Here is a 26,482-nt window from a genome sequence, read left to right as displayed (position 1 = left end):
CACAACGCTACTACAACAACAAGCAGCACTTTTTCTATCAAAACAAATTTATTGAGTGTGAGTTGAACAATCCATATATGAAGCTTATTAGTCTGTAGCTGTTGATATAATTATATTAATGTTAAACATCAATAAATATAATATTAATAAAAACATGTTTCTGTCATTAAAAAAACAAAGCACTCCTATGGCTGAAGGAAAAAGCCTAACAATAATATAAAACCTACCTGAGGCCAGTGGGAGTTCATCACTTAGGCACATCTTCTGGAAGCTTCCATCAAGTTCCAACCCAGATTGCCTTACAACTCCTATAAACATTGAACAACTCTCTGCTGTTGATAGTCACATACAGCCCATAGACATAGAATCACAGATAGTATTAGTGGAAAGAATGAGAAGCTGATAGACTAGATAGCTAAAGAACTAACATTTATAGATAGAGGTTAGCAAAGCATGCTCCATGCACTTCAGTTTCACAAAAAAGATCACACAACTCCAAACAACACAATTAGCTACCAACCAAACGATAGCTGTAAAAATATTGTAATATAATCAGCATGCTATATATAACAGTGCCAAGTATACATCCCTACTACCATATGATGAATGAAGTCTACCCTCTAACAACAGCCAGCTCAGGTCTAGCTTGACTGATCTGTTTTACTTTTACCCATAATCCCGCAGAAGCTATTTACCTTTTGCTATTGTCTCAAGTTCATCAGGCTCTGCCTCAGAGCTGCTGTCATCAAAGGAGATGTTCCGCAGAGAACTGTCTACGGTTATCTTACGCCGAGTGCTTACCTGTTCTTGACCACCGCTACACACTGCTAGTAAGTGTTGTGTACATGCAGGACTGCTAGAGGTTTCAAGGTCAATGCTTGCTGCAAAATGTACAACTACTTATTTGGAACCGAGTTCAAATGTAGGAGATTGTATAAACTGGCAGTCGGTAAACTAAATTCATTTAACATTATTATTAACATTATTATTATTATTAACATTATTATTATTATTAACATTATTATTAGCATTAACATTATTAACATTGCTTTCGTGGCTGTTTTAGTACAATTGATCCTGACAGAAAATAAAAAGAATTATTGCAATACATTGGGTTGACTGAAAAAATTCGTTTTTTTAGAATTTCAAAAGTTCATAAATATAAAATGAAATATCATTAGCTCACATTATTGGTATGAATATACATTATAGCACTGCATTTAATTTCATTTTGGAAACGATTATTTTTGAAAAGTGCTTAAAAAAGTTGAGCATGCAATTTTTTTCATATGATAAAGAAATTTCTACATATTCTAATAGTACTAAACAAAACCGAGGAGAATGAATTTTTGTAGAACACAAGCTAACTTATCTCCATAATTTAGTAATCGGTTCACAGCAAAAAAGATAGCCTGTGTACTGGAGGATCAGGCAAGCATTATCTAGCAACATTTATGTTCAAACAGGAAAGATTGATGGACAGCTAGTAGCGGAGAACAAAGGAGACACACCAGCATAACAATGAGCTTGAACCAAAAACAATCTTATGTATGTCTTTTCTGTAAGATTCGTGTTGTAACACAAAGTTGATATATTTTAAGAAACTTAGTTTTAATAAAATATTTAACTTTTATGAGAATAAATATATTTTACGATCATAGATACATTTGCCGCGCTTTTCTTGCATTTTTTATTATCTTTAGTTAAATTAAAAGATAAAAGAGCCCATGCGGTGTTTCGCATCGAAATAAAAATTTGGAATTGCCCGACCTTGACCAATGAACCTCAATTTTATTGATCTAATGAAGCGGGAGCACACTTAAAGCAGAAGGAGAAGCAGAAGTAAGGTGGAGCTGGTGAAATAGAGAAATGAAAGCCAATCACCATTTGAACCTAACTGTTAAACTGTTGAACAATGATACAGAAACACCGACAGTTAACATGTATGAATGAATGCTAAAAAAGCGTAATATGAAACGAGCAAGATGTATCAGTGGCCCACTTCCTTGAGTCTAATAGAGGTGTGACATGAGAAGGCTAACAGCGTTATACAGTTTGGATGCACGTTTTAGATTTATGCCATAAAAAGTTGTAAGTTGTCTCCCTCGGTCTAACCTACATGTGATGAACTGTTAAAACAATGACTACGCATTTTCACTGCCAAGAACCCAATAATTTATACAAGATTAAAAAAATTGGTTGTTATACTTCTAGTGCAGCTTAATGTTTAAGATTTTGCATGTGCTGTTTTCCAATACTTAAATAAGTTGGACAAAAAAATTTGATTAGCTTACAACCGCACTTTCGAGCGATAGCGACATAACGATAGACAATATCGACAATACTCATATCGATAGACTCAATTTTCCCAGCAATGCAGATGAAGCCAATTAGACAGAATGCCGACACGCACCCGTAATTACACTAGTGATAAGCTCAGTTTTGAAGAACATTAGGCTATCTTAAACAGGAGGTCTTCGAAGGTCTCAGACAACAAAAATAAAGTGATAACAATGCATTGCCCATAACCTCAAGTTTGTCTATATAATCAGTGACAAGCCAACATAAACAAAAGTTTACAAATAAGAGTAAATTTAAAAATTGGTAAGTTTAAATTTAAAATTTGTTTAACTTTTACAAAGGTAAATCAAAAGTTTACATTACTCATTCCTCCGTTTCGGTTTGCACTCCAACTTGGCAATTGATTATGAATTGTTTCAGGAGGAAACTACAACTAATTTAAGTGAAGTTGTCCGCCCCATAACTGTCACACCTCCGAGTTTCTAGTCTATTGGAATAACCAAGATGCCAAAAGGTTAACATTCAATTACTTAGCTTCATGAAATATGTCAATTAAGGTGACTTAACATACGGTGACAGGAAATGTGAAAACATGTGAAGCTCTAAACTGTTACCCATCACCATACAAATGATACAACCAAATCAAGGGAGATAACTCTACATTTGTGATTTATTGCTAGGCTACAAGTTTGTTTACTAGTCAAAACAAGCATTGTTATTCGCTGCGTGACTGCAGGCCGGTCGAGTCAGAGTTATCTCCCATGATTAAACACATGGCCTAGCAAGGATTACCTGCAGGAGCACACGGAGTAGAATAGATTGAGCTCCCATCGCTTCTATTGAGCCTGTTAGTGGGGCCGACCGCATGAAGCTCATAAGTAGGATTAGTTAAAGCCTTAGGACCTTTCATAGCACCCCTGCGTAATTTTGGAGCGGTCATGTCACCAGCCCTGTGTGATTTTGGCGTAGTCGTATCAGCAGCTTGCAATTTATTAGTAGCGTAATTAAGCATAGGGGTGTAGAAAGTTTCTTCATCATCAGAAAAACTAGAATCAGTAAGGATAGGGGTGGAGTTATATTCTCTCCGAGGTGAAGACAATTTACCATCTGATCTGAGTGTTCCTAATGTAGACATGCCGTCTAGTTCACCGTCACTCGGTGTAGAAATAGTGAAGCTTGACTCGCTATCAGATTCCTCTACATGGTCATCCAAGCCACGAGCAGCAAGACCTAGAAAACAGCAAAACCGCTAGCATACAGTCGGCAAACAAAATCGTGAAGCCGAGTTCAACATCATCTTAGTTCTGAGACGATGACTTACTTTACCTGTATTTTGGTGAAAAGAAGTTATTATTAATTTAAAACATTCTAAATCTAAAATTTAAGATAGAATTCCTAACACTTAGCTTGACCTGCTGATCATAGTTGTATGTACAATATTGATACATATTCAGACATTAGTAAAACTATTAATTATATATATTATTTTAAACTATTTTATAGATAATTGCATACTTAGCAGACTAATTGTTACTGGTAGAAATTAAGATATTTGTTTCTGTATTATTTTATGTATGTACTGCATGTTTATTTTAACAGAATACCCAATTTTATTACTTGTCTTTTTTTTCTTCGCTTCATCTCAACACACTTCTGGCTTTCTTTAAAATGAACTTACAGTTTTTTGTAGATTAAAAAAATTTAAGTATTTTTTTATTATTTGCAAATGTTTTTGGTTTTGAGATGATCTGACTGCCAGGATGTATCTAGATTAGAATCGGTAAAACTTGATCACGATTAAAGCGAGTTAGTTGATAGTCGATATCAGGTAGTAAGCAAAGTTGAAGCGTTATGCGTCTCAATTCTGTCGGTCTCTGCAATTATAGATGTCATAATCGCACTCTCGACTGATTTGAGCGTTTTAATTACGATCTTGAAACATCCTGGCAGTCAGATCACTTCAAACATAAAAAAACAATCGCAAATGAAAAAAAAAGACCGACACTCTCTGATAAAATCTACAAAGATTTTGTATAAATTCATCTTCAAAGAACAAATTTATATTCGACATAAAAAGACTTTGATAGTTAAAAAGGTTCATTGAGATACATTTTTGAAAACATGCTATTGCAGTAGTTTGTTAACTCAAATAGTTGGTTGAAAAGACCACAGTTTTTGATATTCACTTTATTTAGGCGAAAAAATTATTTATTAATTTTATAAAAATTATTAACTATAAACTATTTTATTATAAATAAAATTTTTATTTATTTAATCATTATTCTAGTATGTGAATAGCATGAGAGAGCCTTGTTTTTAAGGTTGACCAATTAAATTTTTTATAAATAAAATCAATATCATAAATTTCCTATAAAACAAAATTATGGGAGTAATTTGAAAATATGACAAAATTCGTAAGCCTATGAGAACAGTTACTGTACTGCTAACAACAAATGCTTTTTTGGTACTTAGTGTGCATAAATAAATAACAAATTAACAGCGAAGAAAACACCAAAAATTACCATATAATACTTTTACTTGCTGTAAAATAAATTAAAATAAAATTGGATAGATGAAACGGTTTACAGAAGGTAACCTTCCTGGTGCTTTACGTATAATATTATGAGCCTTTTAGATTGCTCAAACTTCTAAAGAAACACCAGCAGCACATATAGAGCACATCTAAAGCCAACCGATAAGAGCGTGAGGAAATGGAGAGGTCGATGGGAAGGATGATATGTTAGAATATAGGTCAAAGGAAAGTAGGAATGAGACGGTATCTGGAGATATCTGAATGTAAGCACAATCAAGCAGCCCAACTGAATTTGCAAAATAATTAGTCAGCGGCTCCAAAGATATGAATATATATAATATGGTACCGCTCTTACCTGTGTCTATGTACAGAGGTGCTAGAACAGGAAGTGATTTATAATCAATCATCAATGCTATTGTTCCAATGCAATCAAAAACTTTTTGGCGGAAAATGAGAGATTTTTTTAGCTGTGGCGGCATAAATTTTGATAGTCATCTGTTTAATTTCAAATAAATTAAACAGACTGAATCAAATTAGACTAAATTGCAAAAACTATGAATAACTCCTGTTAGAAATTAGCGGGTGATGCACCGACCAATCATATTAGCAGACAAGACGCGTTAACCAATCATATTAACATAATATCCACTTCGATTTACAGCCTGGCTCTTGGAAAGTAACTACAATTACATGAGAGTGATGCCTGGTGAGAATATAGTGCAAAAAATAAATGAAATGATTTAAAATCCCCCAACATTATTACTAATTGTCAGGAATGTAACACGTACTAGCGCATTTACTCTCAATTTGTGAAAGATGCTAAAACTTGCGTTATCTTCACAACAAACACTAGATTACTTATGTCATGGCAACTACAGCCAGTGGTTGGTTAGCGAATAGCCAATGTTTTATGTAATAGCAAAGTCCATGACTTCAGTGTAATAAGTATGATGCTCCCCCACCTTTCATGATTTTAAGGTTGATGTAAAAACCAAATCTCTTCGTAAAGAAATCAGATATGAACTCACAACTTTACCGTCGCTCATCAACTTCCTTAACAAAAACTTTATCTTTAGCATAACAGAGAGAAAAGCTAAAGGATTAGAGTGATCTATGGAAATACTTAGCTAAGGATACTCACTGATAGTATGGGGCCGCGGCTTGCGTCTCGTAACATGCTCTGCTGAGCGAGTCACTCCAGCGGCTATTAGCTGGGCAACTAGAAATAAAACCTGAGCCTGAGAAATGCGTGGTTAAAAGTCATGCTCTAAGATCCCTTTAAAATGCATGTGGAGCCAGCAGCATACAGTACATTACTAGATCTACTGGCACTTGCCAGTATGTCTATCATATGCTCACAGATTACAACGAAGAAAAGACTTTACTTATTTCCTGAGAACCTATGAACAATATGAGACTGGAATTGCAGTACAAGTTAATTTCACGATAAATCAACTAAATCTACTGCATCTTCTACATATATTTCTCAAAGTTTGTAGGATTTATTATCCAGCTATAGATCTTAAAATCTTGGAATAAATATTCCGTGCCAAAGTAGATTCGATCTCGGACCCTGCCGTTTGCCAGTCTGACGCCTTGCCCACTAGACTACAGAAACCGAAAGGCTACCTTGCCAATGTAAGTCATTATATGACAGCAAATACCTAACTGCTTTGCGTATGACGTGGGTCATAGCATAACGTCACGAGAAGCTGTTCGTTCACATTATTAAACTGGCTAATAGCGAGCAAATCTCACTACTTCTCATTGTTTATAAGACAAAACACTTTTCTCATGATATGTAGTTTGAAAGTTAGAATGGCAAATGTTGTTATATGTTAAATACAAATCAATTTTCTGTCCAAACACTTTTCCATTACCCGGGCATTGCCGGGTGGCACAGCTAGTATATACATATTTCTCAAAGTTTGTCTGTGTTTGTGTTTGTCCAGCTATAGCTATTAAAATTTGTGAACAATCTGCACATCACTGGATTTGATCTCGAGACGTCTAGATCTAGAAGGAACACACTTAATCATTAAACTAAACCGATAGAGCTAACCAATAAAGCTACTCAATAAAGCTATTCAATAGAGCTATTCAATAGAGCTATCTAAAAGAGCTATTCAATAGAGCTACTCGTTAGAGCTATACAATAGAGCTATTCAATAGAGGTACTCAATCGAAGTTAGCCATGAGAATTTTAGTCTGACTCATGTAAAACTAAATTGTACTTCGCCTTCCATAGTCTACCTTTTTGTGTCAGAGTAAATTCCAGAGATGGTGACTACATTTTTGATGTACTAACTCATGTCATGGCAAAGGCTAAAAAGTAGTGGTATTTTCATACATTTAATGGAACCATAAAGAAAAAAAATGTTTGTTTTTATAATTTTGATGGTTTTTTTAACATCTGATAAAAATGATAAACTTTGAGTGTTACAATATTATAATAGTGGCGTAATATAGCTCACAATGATAGACAGTACCACATGCGCGTGTGACCCAAACTACTCAGTTAGAAGGCTACATTCAAATAGGAAGTACGTACCAATATATTAGCAGTGGGATGTGCTATCTTAACCAGCAATCCTATCTTATCTTGAACAGTAATATTGTTGTTCAGCAACTGAATTGCAAAAGCAAGCACTAAATAGCATAAAAAAGCCATGAATAGCCAATAGATAACAGACAAAAACTAGTGAATAACAGAAATCAATCCTATTATAGCCCAGTCAAACCTCTACATATGACCATGTATGTATGTATGTATGTATGTATGTATGTATGTATGTATGTATGTATGTATGTATGTATGTATGTATGTATGCGTGTATGTATGTATGTGTGTATGCATGTATGTATGTATGAAGTGATGTTTCAGAAAATATTTCAATTTACAGCATACCGACAATCTCGATTTTTCAAAACATTTTAGTTAAACAAGTAAAAGTGAAAAAGTTGGTAAAACATAAAAACAATGAAACTTTCGGCTGAACTAGCTTAAACTTTTAATTTAAGTTCAAGTTATGCAGTGTGTCTCAGTTACTAATTTTCCGAAATATTATAAAAATCAAATAATATATTAATGAAAGCAGTTCTAACTTTACGTTGTCTTAAGTTAGAATTAATTATGCTGCATCTATATTGCATGAGCAACATATGAGTAACATGTGAGCAACATATGAATAACATATGAATAACATATGAATAACATGTGAGCAACATATGAATAACATATGAATAACATATAAATAACATTTTTCTCCTTCTAAATATATGATTCTCAAAGTTGGTTTGTGTGTAGTTCGGTATGTCCAGCTATAGCTATTTAAATCTTACAAAGAAGAAACCGTAGCGCAGAAGATTTGATCCCATTCGCCAGTCCAATCCCTTACCAATTAAGCTGCACGAGCTTGATGGATTCATTTGGCGATATATGTCGTTATGTGGGTGCAAATACGCTACCGCTCTCCGTTACGGCGCAACATCACAGAGAGCGGTAGTGTAATTTTAGTTAGCTCTTATTAGTCAGCGTACTCAAATTAGCCATTGGCAATGTGCCAGGCTAATGGCAAGTGGCAGGCAACTACATTATCTCTCATTGTTTATAACATAGACCTATTAACTATACTTAATTAACTATATCTATAAACTAATAGACCTATCAACTATACTGTACGTTAGTTAGTAGGTCAATGGTTCATTAGCTGATTTTCAATAACCGCGCAACGCAGGGAAATCCGCTATAAGAAATAATTTGACTAAGTTCAACTTTAGATAAAATGAGAAGAGGACTGAAGGAGGAGACTGCGTAACCAGGAAACATCAGATACAACCTCACAAATATTAGGTTAGCCTAAGGATCAGACAAGAGAACATAACTCACCGTTGTCATATTCGTGTTCACTCTCTTCATCGGACTCAATATGGATCTCTGGTGTTGTATTCCTTTTCAACTCTTGGCGAGATTTTCTTCTCCTGACTAGAGTGTCTGTTGTGAGTGAGAAACGAAACAGATGTGGGTATGTATATTAACATAGAAGGAACTTCAGAGTTAGGTCATTGATAATGAGAGGCGAAGAAAATGTTATGTAATACTAAACTACCTAACAGCAAAAATAACAGCTAAACAAGAAAACTTGAGAATATTTATGTCTCGTATAGAGAAACCATGTCATTGCTTACTGACTGGTTGGTTATTTCAACCTTTGTGGTATGACACCCAGACAAAAGTGGCTTAATTATTATACTAAAACATGGGAGGCTTGACATGTACTAGCATGTGCTTGCATGCATGTGCTAGCATAAAGAACATTTACAAACAAGAAACAACAAATACGATCGTAGGTCTTTTGGAGTTATCAGCTTATGGGAGATTTCAACATGTAAGTAACAACTAGGCAAAGGCTGAGATGAGTTATTTGTAAAAAACCTTCTAGAAGAAAGGCTTTAGAATTAGACTGAAAAGCACTTTCAAAAGAGTAGATAACTTCCTGTTTTCTGATATTTAGCAAGAATGACAGAATATTTTCTAGAAGGTGAATCTAAATATCTCTAAGCTCCTGCTGACTTTCAGAATTGGGAATAGCTTAAAGAAATGTTACAAAAGGGAAAAGCAGAAATAAAAACTATCACTATATGTTAACACAATGAATAAGCCCAACAGTGCATGATGCAAAGTACCTGCGATCACTTGTCCTTGCGTAAAACTTTTATCGGCGGATGTCACTACATCCTCTACTGTTTGATTGGCTGCTGCATTATCAGTTTTATCTTGTTCATTGGACACTCCTGTGACTTCCACTGCTGCAGCTTCGTCTCTAACACCGGAGTCTGACTGAAACTGTTCTCCCGATTTCCTAGATTCTCTATTCTTCTTCTTGAAGAGAAGAGTATCACCTGCAATACATGTCAACGCAGTAAAATTATCACTGCATTAGATGTCAACGCAGTAAAATTATCACCTGCATTACATGTCAGTGCAGTAAAATTATCACCAGCACTACATGTCAACGCAGTAAAATTATCACCTGCATTAGATGTCAACACAGTAAAATTATCACCAGCACAACATGTCAACGCAGTAAAATTATCACCTGCATTAGATGTCAGCGCAGTAAAATTATCACCTGCATTACATGTGAACGCAGTAAAATTATAACCTGCATTACATTTCAGCGCATTAAGATTACCAACTGCAATGTACATATATATCAGAATATAAAGATACGAATGAACCAAATCAATCTTGAACAAGCTGAGGATCTCTTTGCTCTGGTGTGATCTTGGGGGAATGCAAGATAAATATCATAAGTGGCTATTAAGTGCCATGAAAAAAAAATATATTGTATAATATATATGTATATTATATAACTAAATATATATTGTATGACATGTTCACATCAAACTGACAGCTAGTTATATAGTGCTTTTTCATCTATTCACATGGCCGCTACAAAGTTACTGAGTATTGTTATTGAGTATTGTATTGTTATTGAGTATTGTATTGTTATTGAGTATTGTATTGTTATTGAGTATTGTATTGTTACTGAGTCCAAACTCTGCAGTTTTATGAAAAAAATTGGATCGAACATTAATAAATGCATCAAATTGCATTGAAACTGAGTTACAGTAGACGCTACTATAACGTAAATTCCAAATAATGTAAAGAATTTATGTAAAGTTTTTTTCGTACAATATAAAGAATTCCATATAACGAATTTCGGGACAAAATTTGAGATTTTGTCACGTAAAAAAATTTGATTTAAATAATGAGAATCTCGTGGTTGAAAATATCGTTTTCCCTCCACTTAAAAGAAAAAATGACATACAGTGCACCCTCAGAAAACGATTTTGATTCGTTCCAGGGTTGGCATCGTACGGTGAAAAAATCGCATGTAAGGGTATAGAAACCATTGTAATTATACAATGCAAACATCCCCTGGTAAAAATCGTCAATATTTTATATTCTACATAAGTGGTGTACATATTAAAAATTAGTAACAAAATAGTATGTTAACCTTAACAACTAGAGTTACCTACAGTAATTTAATTATATTTGGTGAATTTATTGGTTATGATCTGCATTAAAATGTAATGTTACAATGTGCTATGAGCAGTACTACGTTCCGTAGAAAGTTCTTACCTTCAAGACAGATGTATGTGTAACAAAAACTTTGAATTCACTTCAAATGAATTTAGCTTACTAAACACAAACACTTAAAGGTTGACTGGCAACGAAATTCACATTACAGTTATTTGATATCAAAAGATTCACCATGTCTTACTCTGTTGTGTTGTAGGTGCAAAATATATGGAAATGTGATTACAAGCTCTTAAAAGCTCAAAAACGAACAGTTAATTGCCGCCATCACGAAACCGCCATAGATCGGAGTCAGTTTATTTCTCTGACGTAGTAAATCCAGTTGGTTATTGTTTTGACACGTGATGTTCTCACGTGAAATGAAAGGCCAATAAAAGGCTCAATATAAAACTTCTCGTAGCACTAGTTTATGACAATGACTTCGGGTTTTACCAAAAAGCCCTCACCAAATATAGATGCTCGCTAGTTTACAGTTTTGTTTCGGCTTAGTCTAATCGTCTAGTCGTAATCTGATCATGTGACCCATACTTCCTGCCAAACAGCGCGAATAAGTTCTGCAGCTATTTTCTACTACTAGAAATTCCCCTGTCATACAGCCCACGACCAAAGTGATATTGGAAAAAAGAAACAGTACTGCTGGTTGAGAAATGCAATGTTAGCAGTCAAATAGCAGTGCAGTGCAATTGGAGAACTGCAATGGTAGCTGCAATGGTAGCTGTAATGTACTGGGTGTTATTATGTACAACAAACAGCAATAATGAAAGGAAAAGATTACCTATATGTTTATATCTCTCCCCTGCAATAGGAGAAATGCAATATTAGAAGTAAAATGGCAAGCTCCTGTGTAATATACACAGTTTGAAAGTTGGTTGTGTTGAATGCAGAATGGCGTTGATAGCGATCTGTAACCAAAGTGAAGAAATGGGTCATGATCATAGAAACCATGATTAAGTCGGGTGTGTGAGATTCAGAGTTATCTACACTAGCAGAAGGAGAAAATTCTCAGTTATTTTGCAAAACAAATTTGATTCCAGTTTAATTACAGCAGATTTTATGGTCAATAAACTGAATGCATGTTTACCATTAGAGCAAAAACATAATTTTGAGAAAACTGGTGCTAAAGTTTGAGAAACGAAAACCAATGCACAATTTTGTTTACATTTCAAAACGTCATAGCAACCAATATCAAAAAGTTGTGATATTTATCCAGATTTTTGTATTTATATGCAAAAAATTATGCTAAATTTAAAAATCTAAACAGATTTTATTTGGTTGTCATAGAAATAGCTGTATATCTATAAGAAAATGTAGGCCTGTAACTTAATTTTGCAGATATTAAAAACGGTTTGGCAGTACCGCGATATTGGGCACAGCATTAGTATCATCAACAAAATCTTGAGAAAAATAATAACAGTAACATGTTGCACACCATCGGTCACTATATACTTCGATCTTGTAAATTCGAATAATTATTCTTATAATTAAATATTGTAATAATCTTATAAAAATCGTTAGAAAAATATCATCATTTCCTTTACTTTCACTGCTTTGGACATCTGTTGGAATACCAAAGTACTCATTATAAGTGCCCAAAATGTCACTTATAAGTGCCCAAAATACCTACTTTGAAATCGGCAAAAAAGAAACAATTACTTTTCAATACTTCTACGTTAATTACAGAAACCTTTGGCAATTGGACAATGCCATAGACTGGTGAAATGTGCACGTTTTTCTCGTGGAATGCGTTTAACTCAATTGTTCTACTCTCTGTCGCACAGCCTTATCTGCCTTTGGTTGGCCGGTCTTAATTTTGATTAAAAAAGGCTTGTCAAGTTTTAATGGCGATTTTAGGCCAAATTAATCTGTCTATTTATGTATAATCCGATCAGATGGGTTAGTTTTAGGATATTGTCGACAAATTTCAAAGATTTGGTAACATATTTAAATAGGTTTATATGTGTTTTGTATCGTTATTATACTTAAACGACTCCATAGAAAAATGGTTAAATTTGTTGATGAGATTTCGGTACAAGGGTTTGGTCATGGCCGTTAACGGATAATTTTTCGAGAGTTGTGTGCACATATGCATTTATCATCAAGCTCCCAAACAATCGCTTCGCTCGTGTTTGGTCGTGGAATCACAGGTGACCAACAGGTTCGTCATGTTTATCAGAGGATGATATGCACTCCTTCGAGCTAAGGTTAAAAAATTAAACGAATTTTTACGGTAGGTTTTGAGATATTAGTGCTCAATGTGGCAGCATTACAATGATGATGAAATAGACGCGTTTACTCGTCTATTTTATACCCATCGAATATTTTCATCCTCTAGGGTATCAGACAATGATATGTACTCTTTCGAGCTAAGGTTGAAAAATTAAACGAATTTTTACGGCAAGTTCCAAGATATCAGTGCTAAAAGTGACAGCACTACAATGACGATAAAACAGATGCGTAAGAACAATAGACATGGTTTTATTGAGTTTATCGCCAGTTATTTATCGAGTTATTATCGCTAGTTTCGTGATGGTGGCGATTAACAATAAACCGAGAGCAATCGATAAGCAAAAGTAAAAAACTTGTTGATACAGCCGTTAACTTAAAAAGTTTAAAAACTAAATTTTTAAATTTAATTAAAAAGTTAAGTTTCGTTTTTTATTTTTGGAATAGCCAAAAAAGTGAGTTTGGGAAGATCTTGGAAGAGGTCAGAAGGTAAGAACGCATTTGACTAATGATATCCAAAAGTTTAGTCTGTACCGTGATAAAATTCCTATCACACGACTCATCTCACTGATCCCAGCTGACCAGTCGGTAAACAAGAAAAACAAGTGTACAAGAGGAGACAACCGCTGACTTACTGAAAGGTATACTTGATTTATAAGATCAGTAATCATAACAAGTGAGTTAGTAACTGACCTAAACTGATATTAACGGTTGAGAGGTTAGGAGTTGGAGTGGAAGATGGGTGGGGCTCCAAGACAGCCCGAGCATCCAGTCTCACTGGTTCAGCTGTTTGAGCAAAGAAGTTTGATTTTCTCTTGTTAATTTCCTGGATAGCTGATGATGACCTGTAGGAAGTTATTTTTTCAGTCAAAAACAAAAAGCTATCAGTGATGACAATGTAGAGCAGGTGTCCCAAATGATGACAACACAGACAGGTGTCATCAGCGATGATGGCATTGTATGTCACAAACAAATTAGATATTCTCTGGCACAATAACATATAGATAACGAGCTCTGCCAGTGCCAACAGAATATTAATGTTAACAGACTTGAGAAGTAGCCATCTTTATTTCTCAAAATGCATGTCTGATATAATCAGCCGGATAATTTTTAATTTAATATGATTCCTAAATTGTATGGATATGAACTTCACACAGGTTTTTTCATGCACTTTAGCATATATTACTTGATTTAAACTTTAAAATCAGAAAAAATTAAAACTTATTAAAATATGGAATACAATACAAATGCCTTGTCACTTTCAAAACGTTTTACCAGCTGCAAATTGAACACAAGCATATTCTCAATTGAACAAAAAAGCTCATTGGCTGACAGCCCAGCTGTCTCCATTTAATTGGTCAACCAACTAAACAGAAAGAAGAGAGCAAAAAGAAGAAAGTGAATCAGATGGCCAATCAGATGAGAGGAGCCAGGAAATCTAATCCAATTTTTATTCGTGACTATTTGAACTGTCTGCTGAAGAAGTGACTAACATCAGAGGAGAGATAAGTCACCTTGAGAGTCGAGCAAACATGCTTCAGGCTGAGGAATAATGTCCAGTACATACAAAGACGAATCCCTAATGAAACCTTTTGACAAAACTCATTTGGCCCAAAATGTTGTATCTGTTAAGATATGGTGATCGAGCGATATCAGCTTCCACGAAATCGTTAGGGGAAGCGATCAATATGATTGGGTAGTTACAGCTTTTGTCAACTCCCTATTGGATGAAGTATTTTTTGTGAGAAAATAATGTCAAAGCTCATTCAAAATATACGGCTATCGTTGGGTGAATCAGCCAAAATTTTGATGGAGTGTAGCCGCCCGACAAAACTAATCTTCCATTTTATCATAGGTTTCGTCGGAGAATGGTCCTTGTGGGAACTAAGCTTAAGCCATGCCAGGCATCTGTAATGCTAGTAACTAGCTGTAATACATACAATGACCTCCTTTGCTAGCTATTGATGATATAGTTGGACAGCTTGATAAAGACATCGATATGTGTAACAGAAATCCATCAGAACAATAATTGTTAACAAACTTGTAACTTACACGACACTTGCAACTATGGAGTGCGTTTACCAGCATGTCAAACCTGTGAGTTTGCTCTCTGACTGTCTAACTGACAATAATAACCAAGTGCCTCAAGTGAGTCAATATTACATTAACTGGATAACTGTGCAGCAACAATAGTTAACTTACTGAGTGTTTGGAGAGATTTCCTGTTGCTGTTTAGCCCACGCAGTGGCCCTACTAGCTCCTCTGGGTGAAATAGAAGGCTTTGTATCGGCTGTAGACTTGAGCACACTAATAGGCTGTTTAAGAACAGACACGGGTGGGGGGCATGGTGCCTCCTCTTTGCTGAGACAGAACAAACACGTATTATGCATACAATGATATGATTGGATAATAACAAACACATATGTACACAACAATATGATTAGATAATAACAAACACATAATATGTATACAATGATATAATTGGATAATAACAAACACATGTCATGTATACAATGATATAATTGGATAATACACATTATGTATACAACGGTATGATTGGATAATAACAAACATATATTATGTATACAGCGATATGATTGGATAATAACAAACACATATGTATACAACAATAGGATTGGATAATAACAAACACATATTATGTATACAACAATATGATTGGATAACAAACACTTATTATGTATACAACAATATGATTGGAGAACAAACACATATTATGTATACAACGATATGATTGGATAATAACAAACACATATACATACAACGATATGATTGGATAATGCAGAGGACTGCACCCATGAAAAAACAGCTTGTGAGTGATTTTTGAACAATGATAAAATGCTGAAGAACAAGACTTAAAACAGTCTTAAGCCTACATGTGCAAAAACTAGGATAGCTTCTAAAAATGATTCAGGTAAAATTCTAAACAGACACGAGAACATGACAGCCCCATCTTACCCGACAGAAGCTGTGCTGTTAGCTGACAGGCGGGTTTTAGCAGGTGTCACTGATGAGGAAACTAGATCTGTGTCTGGGTGCAGCAGACTCGACCTGGCACTTTGGTCAGTTGATGAGCTCGTTGCAGTAGTTACTGAAGTTAGAGTCGTCTCTGAACCCTATACATATAAGGAGGTAGATTGATATCCATATAAATAGATATACTGAATGAGGAATGAGTCATATACATGTAGTCAAACTCTAACTTACCACCATCTTAATGTACATATTAGGATGGTGGTAAGTTATGAATACTGATATATGGTACCATTATGAATACTGATATATGGTACTCTTATGAATACTGATATATGGTACTCTTATGAATACTGATATGGTACCCTTAAGAATACTGATATGGTACCATATGAATACTGATATGGTACCCTTATGAATACTGATATATGGTACCCTTATGAATACTGATATATGGTACCCTTACGAATACTGATATGGTACTCTTATGAATACTGATATATGGTACCCTTATGAATGTCCTGTATGAACTTCATTTAGAATTCATTTAGAAAATTACATAAATACAAACTACTGGCTCTTGCCTCTTTACATTGGCTATTGCACTTCTTGAAAGATTACAATAACAAGAAACATACGTTAGATTCTGTGTCGTGGAGCCTTTGCTTTCCTTTCCATGAGGTGTTACCAGTACTAGTAGCACCTTCCTTATCATCCAAAAACTCCCCGTCATCAGAGTCGGATTCCGCTGACCACCGAATCTAAAGGAAGCAATAATTTCTGGTAGAAATGGTAAGGCTCAACTTTACAAAATGTATTCTTTGAAAAAAAATAGTGATGATTAATTCAACGCATGAAGTTGGAAATTTTTATTCCATGCATTCTTTATTCTAGCTGTCTACCTTATTCTAACTGCCTACCTAATTCTAACTGCCTACCTTATTCTACCTGTCTACCTTACTCTAACTGTCTACCTTACTCTAACTGTCTACCTTACTCTAACTGTCTACCTTACTCTAACTGTCTACCTTACTCTAACTGTCTACCTTATTCTAACTGTCTACCTTATTCTAACAGTCTACCTTATTCTAACTGTCTACCTTATTTTAACTGTCTACCTTACTCTAACTGTCTACCTTACTCTAACTGTCTACCTTACTCTAACTGTCTACCTTACTCTAACTGTCTACCTTACTCTAACTGTCTACCTTACTCTAACTGTCTACCTTATTCTGTCTACCTTATTCTAACTGTCTACCTTGTTCTAACTGTCTACCTTATTCTAACTGTCTACCTTATTCTAACTGTCTACCTTATTCTAACTGTCTACCTTACTCTAACTGCCTACCTTATTCTGACTGGCTACCTTATTCTAGCCACCTACCTTAATATTGAAATGTAAAATTAAAGTGCCTCGAACTCCTGTAGGTATACAGTAATGTCCAATTCTGCCTGAACGTTCGAATAAGAAGCCAGAACTGTGACAATCAGATGTGAACGTAACCAGAGAGAAAGAGACAGAGAGGAATAATAAACAAGAAATCAACAGAATCAAATATTTACACTTACTGCATAGTACAGCCATTCTCTTATAATCACAGAATAAAAAGTAGATTTTGTGGGCACATGGTGACAAGTGTCAATAGTAGGCCAAACAGTGTCATTCACGACCAAATGTCAAATAATGACTGCGATTTGTAATAAAATCATATGAAAATAATGTCTAACACATGAAAACAGTAATGAGACTCATGCCGTCAGGTGATGATGATTATAAAAATATTCAAAGTTCATAAGTGACAGCAATAGAAGGATCTCTTTTTATTCAAGTAAGGTAAGATCGATAGGACACGTATCAGTGAATGAAAGATTTATACTGCCTTTCTCAAGCTACAAACTGCATTCAGCCTACGTTTATGTATGCATATATACATGTGTACGCATATATACATGTGTACGCATACATACATGGGTTTGCATGTAAGCATGCGCACTTTTTTATGTACACATTTATGCATGAAGACAAACACACAGTATGCCTGACAATCCAATCCACTTAATATACAATCCAATAATCCACAATCCACTTAATATACAATCCAATGCACTTAAAGCACATAAATTACATACCATTTTTTATTGTATATTTCAACACATCAGAGTCTTGGCTTTCGAATGAGCTATTGTTTGCCATGGTGAGACAGACATTGGTTGGTGTTTATAGGATTTCGCCAGAGCTCTACCGCAGAAATGTTTGATGGTATAAACTCGAAAATTGTGACGTCTCAATTTTCATATTTGGTGTTGTGCGCTCTTACCGCTTATTTTACTGCTTACCGCTTTTATTTACCAACTACGATAATGACAGTGGCAGGCAAAGGCAGAACAACTTCAGAGAACCAATGAAGATGACAAAGGAATCAGTGTCATTAGCTCTCCATGTACAGATTATTTCCATGATAAATAACTCAGATTCCAAGCACCATACTATGTTTTCCCGCTGATATTATGCTCTAGCCCTCTCTGGGTCATGCCCCTCTCTTGAGGGGCATGACTGAGACTAATTAATTTCAAGCATTGCGCGGATCTCGAAAGTGCGATTGACATATAGTCCTAGCACGTGACTGCAGGTCCCAATTTAATCGATGTGATTTCATTACCTTTATTAACGACAGTATATTTGTTAAAGCATAATTAATTAACCCAGAACATGTGTTTGTATTGGTGGGGCGTTATTCCGGCGTTGATCCCGGGCATTGTTGGTTATCTAGAATCTTAGTTTATTATTAGCGCTCTCTGGGTTTAACAGCACCGACTCTCATAAAAAAGCGCAGCCTCAATGGCAGCGAAAGAGATCGACTACCAAAAGCTAAATAATAATTATGACATCACATTGTGGGAACAGCAACCAAGTGTTTTTTTATTGCAGGACATACTTTCGACACCCTGTTTTTTATAGTTCTATTATTCTTTGTGTATTGAATATAGGCTCATTCGAAAGGCAAGACTCTGATTGTTGAACTATATAACAAAAAAATTATATAATCTATGTGCTTTAATGCTATACCGAAGCCTTTCAAGATACAGGCGATTGTACAGTATGTGTATTTCTGTACCTCGTCAGCGGTGCTGGGCGACAGAGTTCCTAAGTTGTGCTGAAACTGCATTTCTTCTGCATCCTCATAGTCTTCATCAAGATAGTCCACAGAGTTCTCAAACTCTACTCTCTCTGGGGTAGCAAACTTATGCAGCGAGTCCTGCAAAAGATATTACAAGTTCAACTAGTAAACTCAAGTATTACCAGTGGAACTCTGTCTATCATATCCATTATAGATTGCCATTGACAAGCTACGCAGGTGCTTTTTCTATGCTTCTTTGCCTACCGCGTAACATAAGAACATTTCTATCCATATTTACTCAATTTAACCAATGTCAAACCTAAGTTTTGAAGTGGCATTTTACAGCAACATGATATACCAGCAGAGTGTGAAGTGGTTTATACATTGGTTTGTCCATTAATAGGTGTGACCTTGAGAATAAAGGTCAGGAGTGTGATGCTAACGCTGGATAACTTATGGACATTTGCTTTGAATTTGAAAGTGCTGAAAAGCGAAATAGAAGCCGGCCCTACCTCTTTGCTGTTGGAGGCAGAAACATCAGAGTTGAACTTTGTTGAGCTAGACCGACTGTCTATTAATTCACTCGAGCGTTTAGTTGGTGTACGCCTCTCCTTGCCCACATGCTGATCGCAGTAAAAGCGACCTTGACCTAGTGGAGTTCTGTGTAAAGTGTAGTTACTGATGTGGAGCGACACTTCGCAGTAGTAGCATCTAACAATAGATAATATCATTGTTACAATAATAAACTGTTATCAACAACAATAGTATATATGATACATATATATGAGATATATCATATGTATTATATATATGATATATAGATGAGATATATGATATATACATGTGTATATATATGATATACAAACTCACTTGAAACAGCTGCGGTGAAAGAACATGCCCTCAGCACTCTGCCTCTCCACCACATAGATTCTCTTCTTACAGAAGTAGCAGAGCTCGTTGGGTTTTGGCTCACGATTCAACAAGGCATCAAGACCACCCTCACCCTCAGCAACCCTAGGCTTCCTATGTAGCACCGGCGAGGCCTCAGGTGTTCCCTAGTAATGTATTCATATCATGTTAAAAGATCAAAAGTGACATACCATACATTTACTTGAAGGAATTGCGTAATAAACTACAAGTACAGTTATTATTAATATTACTATTAATTGCGTATTAAACTACAATTATAAGCTATCTGAACAGTTGAGCTAGACAGATATAGACGGGGCTACGATGTTTCAAAAACCTACATATACAGTGGTGTGTACGTATACAGTGGTGTGTACGTATACAGTGGTGTGTACGTATACAGTGGTGTGTACGTATACAGTGGTGTGTACGTATACAGTGGTGTGTACGTATACAGTGGTGTGTACGTATACAGTGGTGTGTACGTATACAGTGGTGTGTACGTATACAGTGGTGTGTACGTATACAGTGGTGTGTACGTATACAGTGGTGTGTACGTATACAGTGGTGTGTACGTATACAGTGGTGTGTACGTATACAGTGGTGTGTACGTATACAGTGGTGTGTACGTATACAGTGGTGTGTACATATACAGTGGTGTGCAAAATAAACTGACCTCCTCAGTTGGAAAACTAAAATCCTTATTAATTACATTTTTCAAATCATCTACCTGTATATGACTTGAAATAAGTCACATATATGGTCTCATATCTATGGTGTGATCATATCTGTATTCTGTACAGATTATTACCGTATCCTCAACCAATAAAAAATTAGAATGTTCAGAATTTAGCTTCCATACATTCAAAAACATATTTTTACAGCTGTTTGGTTTAAATATTTGAAATCAGGACAAAATATGGATTAATTTAATATATAATTTATGGTAATTGACTAAATTCAAAATGAGTGACAATATTGTAAATGAGAATTTAAGTTTTGCAATGAAGAGGTCCAGTTTATTTTGCAAACCACTAATACAAAATACAAAATCAAAATACATATACACACATTTAAAGTGATTTAAAAAATTAATTATCAATAAACTCAATTTATTTAATTAATATCATTTATCTGCAATTTACTTAATTTTGAGATTTTTTGTGATAAAAATTGATATGCAAACAATCTCACACAAACACACCAACTCGTACAACTGAGAATAATATTAATACAAAGATAAAACAACTCCAGCTTCCATTTGATGTAATTTTAGTCATTGTAGATCTACACAGTTTGCATAAGATCCTTCCTTGGATTATTCAGATTCAAGCAAAAGTGCGACTATGACATCTATAGTCGCACTTTGACAAAAAGAGACAAAATAGAGACTTCATAGCAACTGCCGATATCAATAAAGATAAAGACAGACAGCTACACAAATAGTGATGTCATTTCGGCGTGTATTTTTTGTCTGAACATTTTAACTGCAATCAAGTTTTGTCAATTTTAATCTTGAAACGTCAAGATCAGTCAGATTATCTCAAACATCATAAACAATCACAAATGAGAGAAACGTACCGATACCTTCTCATGAAATCTCCTAAATTTTGTTTAAGTTCATATTTAAGGACAGCAGGTTAGATTTTGGAAACCACAGCGCCCTACTATGTGGACTTAAGGAATAACAATGCCTGCACGGCCTTGTAAGCCCCAAACATATATACTAGTTTATGGCAGTACATGAGGAGACTTCTTTCCTAGTCATAGGATATTGTAGCAATGTCGAAGCTCAGAGGTGACTTACTCTTACTTAAAGTGGGTAAAACTTAAACCACTCAGCTTCAATATCGTAGGTTATCTTTGCATTTCCTTTGATTGTTACTCTCTCTTTCACTTAGAAAACTTTGATGGTTCTTAAAACTTTAAACATCTTCAATTAGAAATTACGTTGGATCTAAAGCCAAATATTTGCTACGATTTTACATTATTCTAAAAAAACTTTCCAAGTTTAGGCAACCGGAAGTAGATGTTTGATGGTATTATAATGTTTGTGTGTTTCTACAGAACCCGAGGATTTGATAAATACAAATATACGCAGTTGTCAACCAAAATATTGATCAAACTATGTAAATAGTCACAAATAGAATATAATTGATTCATAAGATAATATAGCAAACTTAGAAGATATTCAGATAGCATCAAATTCTATCCTGGCGACTGTCAATAAAACAGAAAGGAGAATGTCCAACCTTTTCAAACATGGAAGCAAATTCACTGACTAGATTAGAGCCTCGCTTGCCAGGGTTTGTGTTGCCGATGTTTCCAGGCTCCATACGCCTCGAGAATTCTTTAAACCTTTGATCATACTCCTCGAGTTTTTCATCTTTACTCGCCACCCACTCTTCTGTGGACACAAACATATTTTACTCACCACCCACTCTTCTGTGGACACAAACATATTTTACTCACCACCCACTCTTCTGTGGACACAAACATATTTTACTCACCACCCACTCTTCTGTGGACACAAACATATTTTACTCACCACCCACTCTTCTGTGGACACAAACATATTTTACTCACCACCCACTCTTCTGTGGACATAAACATATTTTACTCACCACCCACTCTTCTGTGGACACAAACATATTTTACTCCCCACCCACTCTTCTGTGGACACAAACATATTTTACTCACCACCCACTCTTCTGTGGACACAAACATATTTTACTCACCACCCACTCTTCTGTGGACACAAACATATTTTACTCACCACCCACTCTTCTGTGGACATAAACATATTTTACTCACCACCCACTCTTCTGTGGACACAAACATATTTTACTCACCACCCACTCTTCTGTGGACATAAACATATTTTACTCACCACCCACTCTTCTGTGGACACAAACATATTTTACTCCCCACCCACTCTTCTGTGGACACAAACATATTTTACTCACCACCCACTCTTCTGTGGACACAAACATATTTTACTCACCACCCACTCTTCTGTGGACACAAACATATTTTACTCACCACCCACTCTTCTGTGGACATAAACATATTTTACTCACCACCCACTCTTCTGTGGACACAAACATATTTTACTCCCCACCCACTCTTCTGTGGACACAAACATATTTTACTCACCACCCACTCTTCTGTGGACACAAACATATTTTACTCACCACCCACTCTTCTGTGGACATAAACATATTTTACTCACCACCCACTCTTCTGTGGACATAAACATATTTTACTCACCATCCACTATTTTGTGGACACAAACAAATTTTACTCACTACCCAATCTTTTGTGGATACAAACATATTTTACGAACCATTCACTCTACTGTAGATACAAACATACATGTACTTTATTGGTCGCTCACTACTCTGTGAACACAAACCAGGTCCACAGAGTAGTGGGTGACACAGTATTTTAACGATCACCCACTCTTCTAAGGAGACAAACATATTTTACTGGTAACCAACTGTTCTGGAACACAAACATATGTTACAGGCCATCCAATCTTCTGTGAACACAAACATGTTTTATTGACCACCCACTATTCTGATACAAACATATTTTATGACCACCTATTCTTCTGTGGACACAAACATATTTTACGGACCACACATAACCTTACCAATCAAGCTACGCGAGATGCAATGATTTCAGTAGGCGCTATGAGCTGTTATGTGAGTTAAAATACACATAACACTCTGCGTTAGGCAACGTCACTAAAGCATACTCTCACGGCTCTTGTTAGCAAGTTTAGCAATACGGATAGTCGTGTACTCAAATTAGTCATTGGCAATGTGCCAGGCTAATGGCAAGTGGCAGGCAACTACATTACCTGTCACTGTTTATAAACTATTTTTTAATAACCGTGCAACACTAAGCCTTCCTCTAGTCTGCACTAAACTCTCCATAGTATATAGCAAAGATACATTACATGCATGTTTGATATAGCAATGCTATTACCCTTGATCGTCAGAGCAAATTAAAACTTATTGTATTTATGTATTAATTCAATGTGTTTAATTATATTTCATCTACAAAGGCATATTTAGCCAGATAACTAGAACATAATTTAGTGCCAAATTTCTATTTTTTCTCTACCTAATGTACTAATTCAAACTGCTCTAGGCTCATGGCTAGTTAATGTAGTGACACTACTGTTAAGTATTTTTGAGATATTCCTCAATACTGTATCAATAACCAATAGCCAATATCATGTGATATCAAGTAAAACCTCATGAAGCCTATCTAACACTGAAATCGATCAATCTGAAGCCATCGTTAACACTTTTAGCACATATTCAACTGCAGAGTAAACTACAGAGTTCAAACTTCAAGTGAACTCAAAAGATAAAGATGGCATGATAAAAAACTTACCATGAGAAGTCAATAGCCAATGCGAACATACGACGCTTTAAACCCAGTTATATATAAGAAGGAAGTACTGATAGTTTGGGCTTCAGTAGAGACAAGAAACAAGTATTACATATACTGGTCTTTAGTAGATACATAAAATACGATACATAAAATAGATACATTTAAATAAGGTTATAAAGCAATGGATGCAATGGATGAATAATATAGACACACTTTTGTTATTCTTTAAGTAATTAGCAATTGTATCAATTACACTGTCACAGGTTTCAAAAAACTACAATCACTCGTACACATATCTCGAGAAAACTAGGAAGACATATACCCTGTTGCTTTGGTTTTGAACAGAGCAAACAAAAATATTTCAAGTACATTATTCTTTGATGTAGGAAAGTTTTTTTAAGAAGTTACTTGAGGATATACAGGTCAACACAACTGTAGAACTTCATAGTAGGTTAACACAACTGTATAACTTCTTAACAGGCTAACACAGCTGTATAACTTCATAGCAGGCTAACACAGCTGTATAACTTCTTAACAGGTTAACACAGCTGTATAACTTCATAACAGGTTAACACAGCTGTATAACTTCATAACAGGTTAACAGTATAAATTCATAACATGTTAAAACAACTGTATAACGACAGACTAACGCAGAGTTAAAGAGTTATGGGTTCTCATAATCAACTTCACCCGTAGCACCCATATACAACCGACAGCCACATGAAGTTAAATTACTGGAGTTTAAGAAGGTCACTTGGATGACGATCATAAGGGTTAAAAACAACAATACTTCAGGATAAATCTATGCGCGGCTCATTTAGAGAAGCCTCAAAGTCTTCATTCTATTATCTCATGAGAGCTCAGCTACAAACTAGAACAATGTACAAAGATGGGCAAAAGTTTTTCCTCAAATTTTACAAGCTAAAATAACACTAAGAACTATTCAGGTGTTAACAGGAAACGGATTGTTCATTCAACTCATGGTCAGAAAACGGTGCAATTAAACTGATACCATTCCTGCTGTTACATCACTGATTAGGTATCTTCTGTCGCTGTTATAAGACGATAAAAAGACAAACTAAATCAAACATAAATTCAAATTTATTTGAATTTTTAACTTCGAAGCTTCTCTATTTTATTCTAGAAGTAAATATAGCTGAATCTACAGTCTTTCCTGAAGCAGATATTAGAAGAGATCATTGCTTACAAACATGAAGTTTGGACCAGACTACACTTCAACGGTTAAACCATGTAACAAAGGGTGAAACTACATGTCACAATGTAACCAGTATGTCACCCTCTCCATGTTGTTTACCAACCACACATAACTAACAAACTCATGTTGCTCATAATTTTGGAAAAACAAGAAATGATGGGGTGTCAGTACAGTAAGGTTTTCCAAATCCTACCATAAAATAGATGACAACTCCAAACATGAAAAAACAGTAAAGAGGCATAGAGTTAGAATAGGTAGATCTTTGAAGTAAGGAAGCAAAATCATCTGAGCATAGATAACTCAAATAGGGTTCTTGATATTGACAGTTGCGATGAGTCACATACTTTACTGAGACGAGTCAGTACTAACTACAGCTATACATCGCAGGAGTTGTCTGATCAATGTAACCACTGAGTTATCTATGCGTGAGAGTAAATATTTACCATTTATCCAAGAATCTGTGAGCATAAGGAGATAACTGAGTGTATAACTAGTATTATTACACTCTAACTACCAATATAGAGCTTGCCGATGGAAGAAAATGATTAACCTACTCTTGATTGGCTAATCAGACAAAAAAGAGTAAACTCTTATATATTATAAATATCCGCACAAAGTCTAGCATTGAACTACAGGTCTGGTACTTCACTCCCGCTACAGTATACTTCAATGCTTAA

At 35.3% G+C, this 26,482-nt stretch overlaps 1 protein-coding gene across 10 annotated transcripts in view; it reads right to left on the bottom strand.

The window, feature by feature from the left end:
* LOC137397925 (F-actin-monooxygenase mical1-like) overlaps positions 1-26,482 on the bottom strand; it is a 79,502-nt gene that overhangs the window by 16,471 nt on the left and 36,549 nt on the right. For 6 of the 10 annotated variants that reach the window (XR_010978931.1, XM_068084005.1, XM_068083997.1 and 3 more), the window contains exons 19-33: positions 22,435-22,589; positions 20,144-20,328; positions 19,786-19,984; positions 19,271-19,411; positions 16,793-16,915; positions 16,140-16,297; positions 15,366-15,524; positions 13,857-14,008; positions 11,716-11,736; positions 9,521-9,736; positions 8,724-8,828; positions 5,976-6,053; positions 5,190-5,210; positions 3,094-3,531; positions 228-308 (exon numbers count right to left, since the gene is read on the bottom strand). Coding sequence is in view for 9 of the 10 variants with exons in the window: in XM_068084005.1 (XP_067940106.1) it covers positions 228-308; positions 3,094-3,531; positions 5,190-5,210; positions 5,976-6,053; positions 8,724-8,828; positions 9,521-9,736; positions 11,716-11,736; positions 13,857-14,008; positions 15,366-15,524; positions 16,140-16,297; positions 16,793-16,915; positions 19,271-19,411; positions 19,786-19,984; positions 20,144-20,328; positions 22,435-22,589 (2,232 nt within the window). In the remaining variant the exon portion in view is untranslated. Of the gene's footprint in view, positions 1-227; positions 309-695; positions 882-3,093; positions 3,532-5,189; positions 5,211-5,975; positions 6,054-8,723; positions 8,829-9,520; positions 9,737-11,715; positions 11,737-13,856; positions 14,009-15,365; positions 15,525-16,139; positions 16,298-16,792; positions 16,916-19,270; positions 19,412-19,785; positions 19,985-20,143; positions 20,329-22,434; positions 22,590-26,482 lie in introns of all 10 variants that reach the window. The other 4 variants (XM_068084002.1, XM_068084006.1, XM_068084000.1 and 1 more) reach the window with 4 other exon arrangements.

Source organism: Watersipora subatra, chromosome 6 (genome assembly GCF_963576615.1).
Source record: "Watersipora subatra chromosome 6, tzWatSuba1.1, whole genome shotgun sequence".
Taxonomy (NCBI): Eukaryota; Metazoa; Bryozoa; class Gymnolaemata; order Cheilostomatida; family Watersiporidae; genus Watersipora; species Watersipora subatra.
Note: the sequence above shows the minus strand (reverse complement) of the source record. Positions and strands in the feature narration are given on the sequence as shown.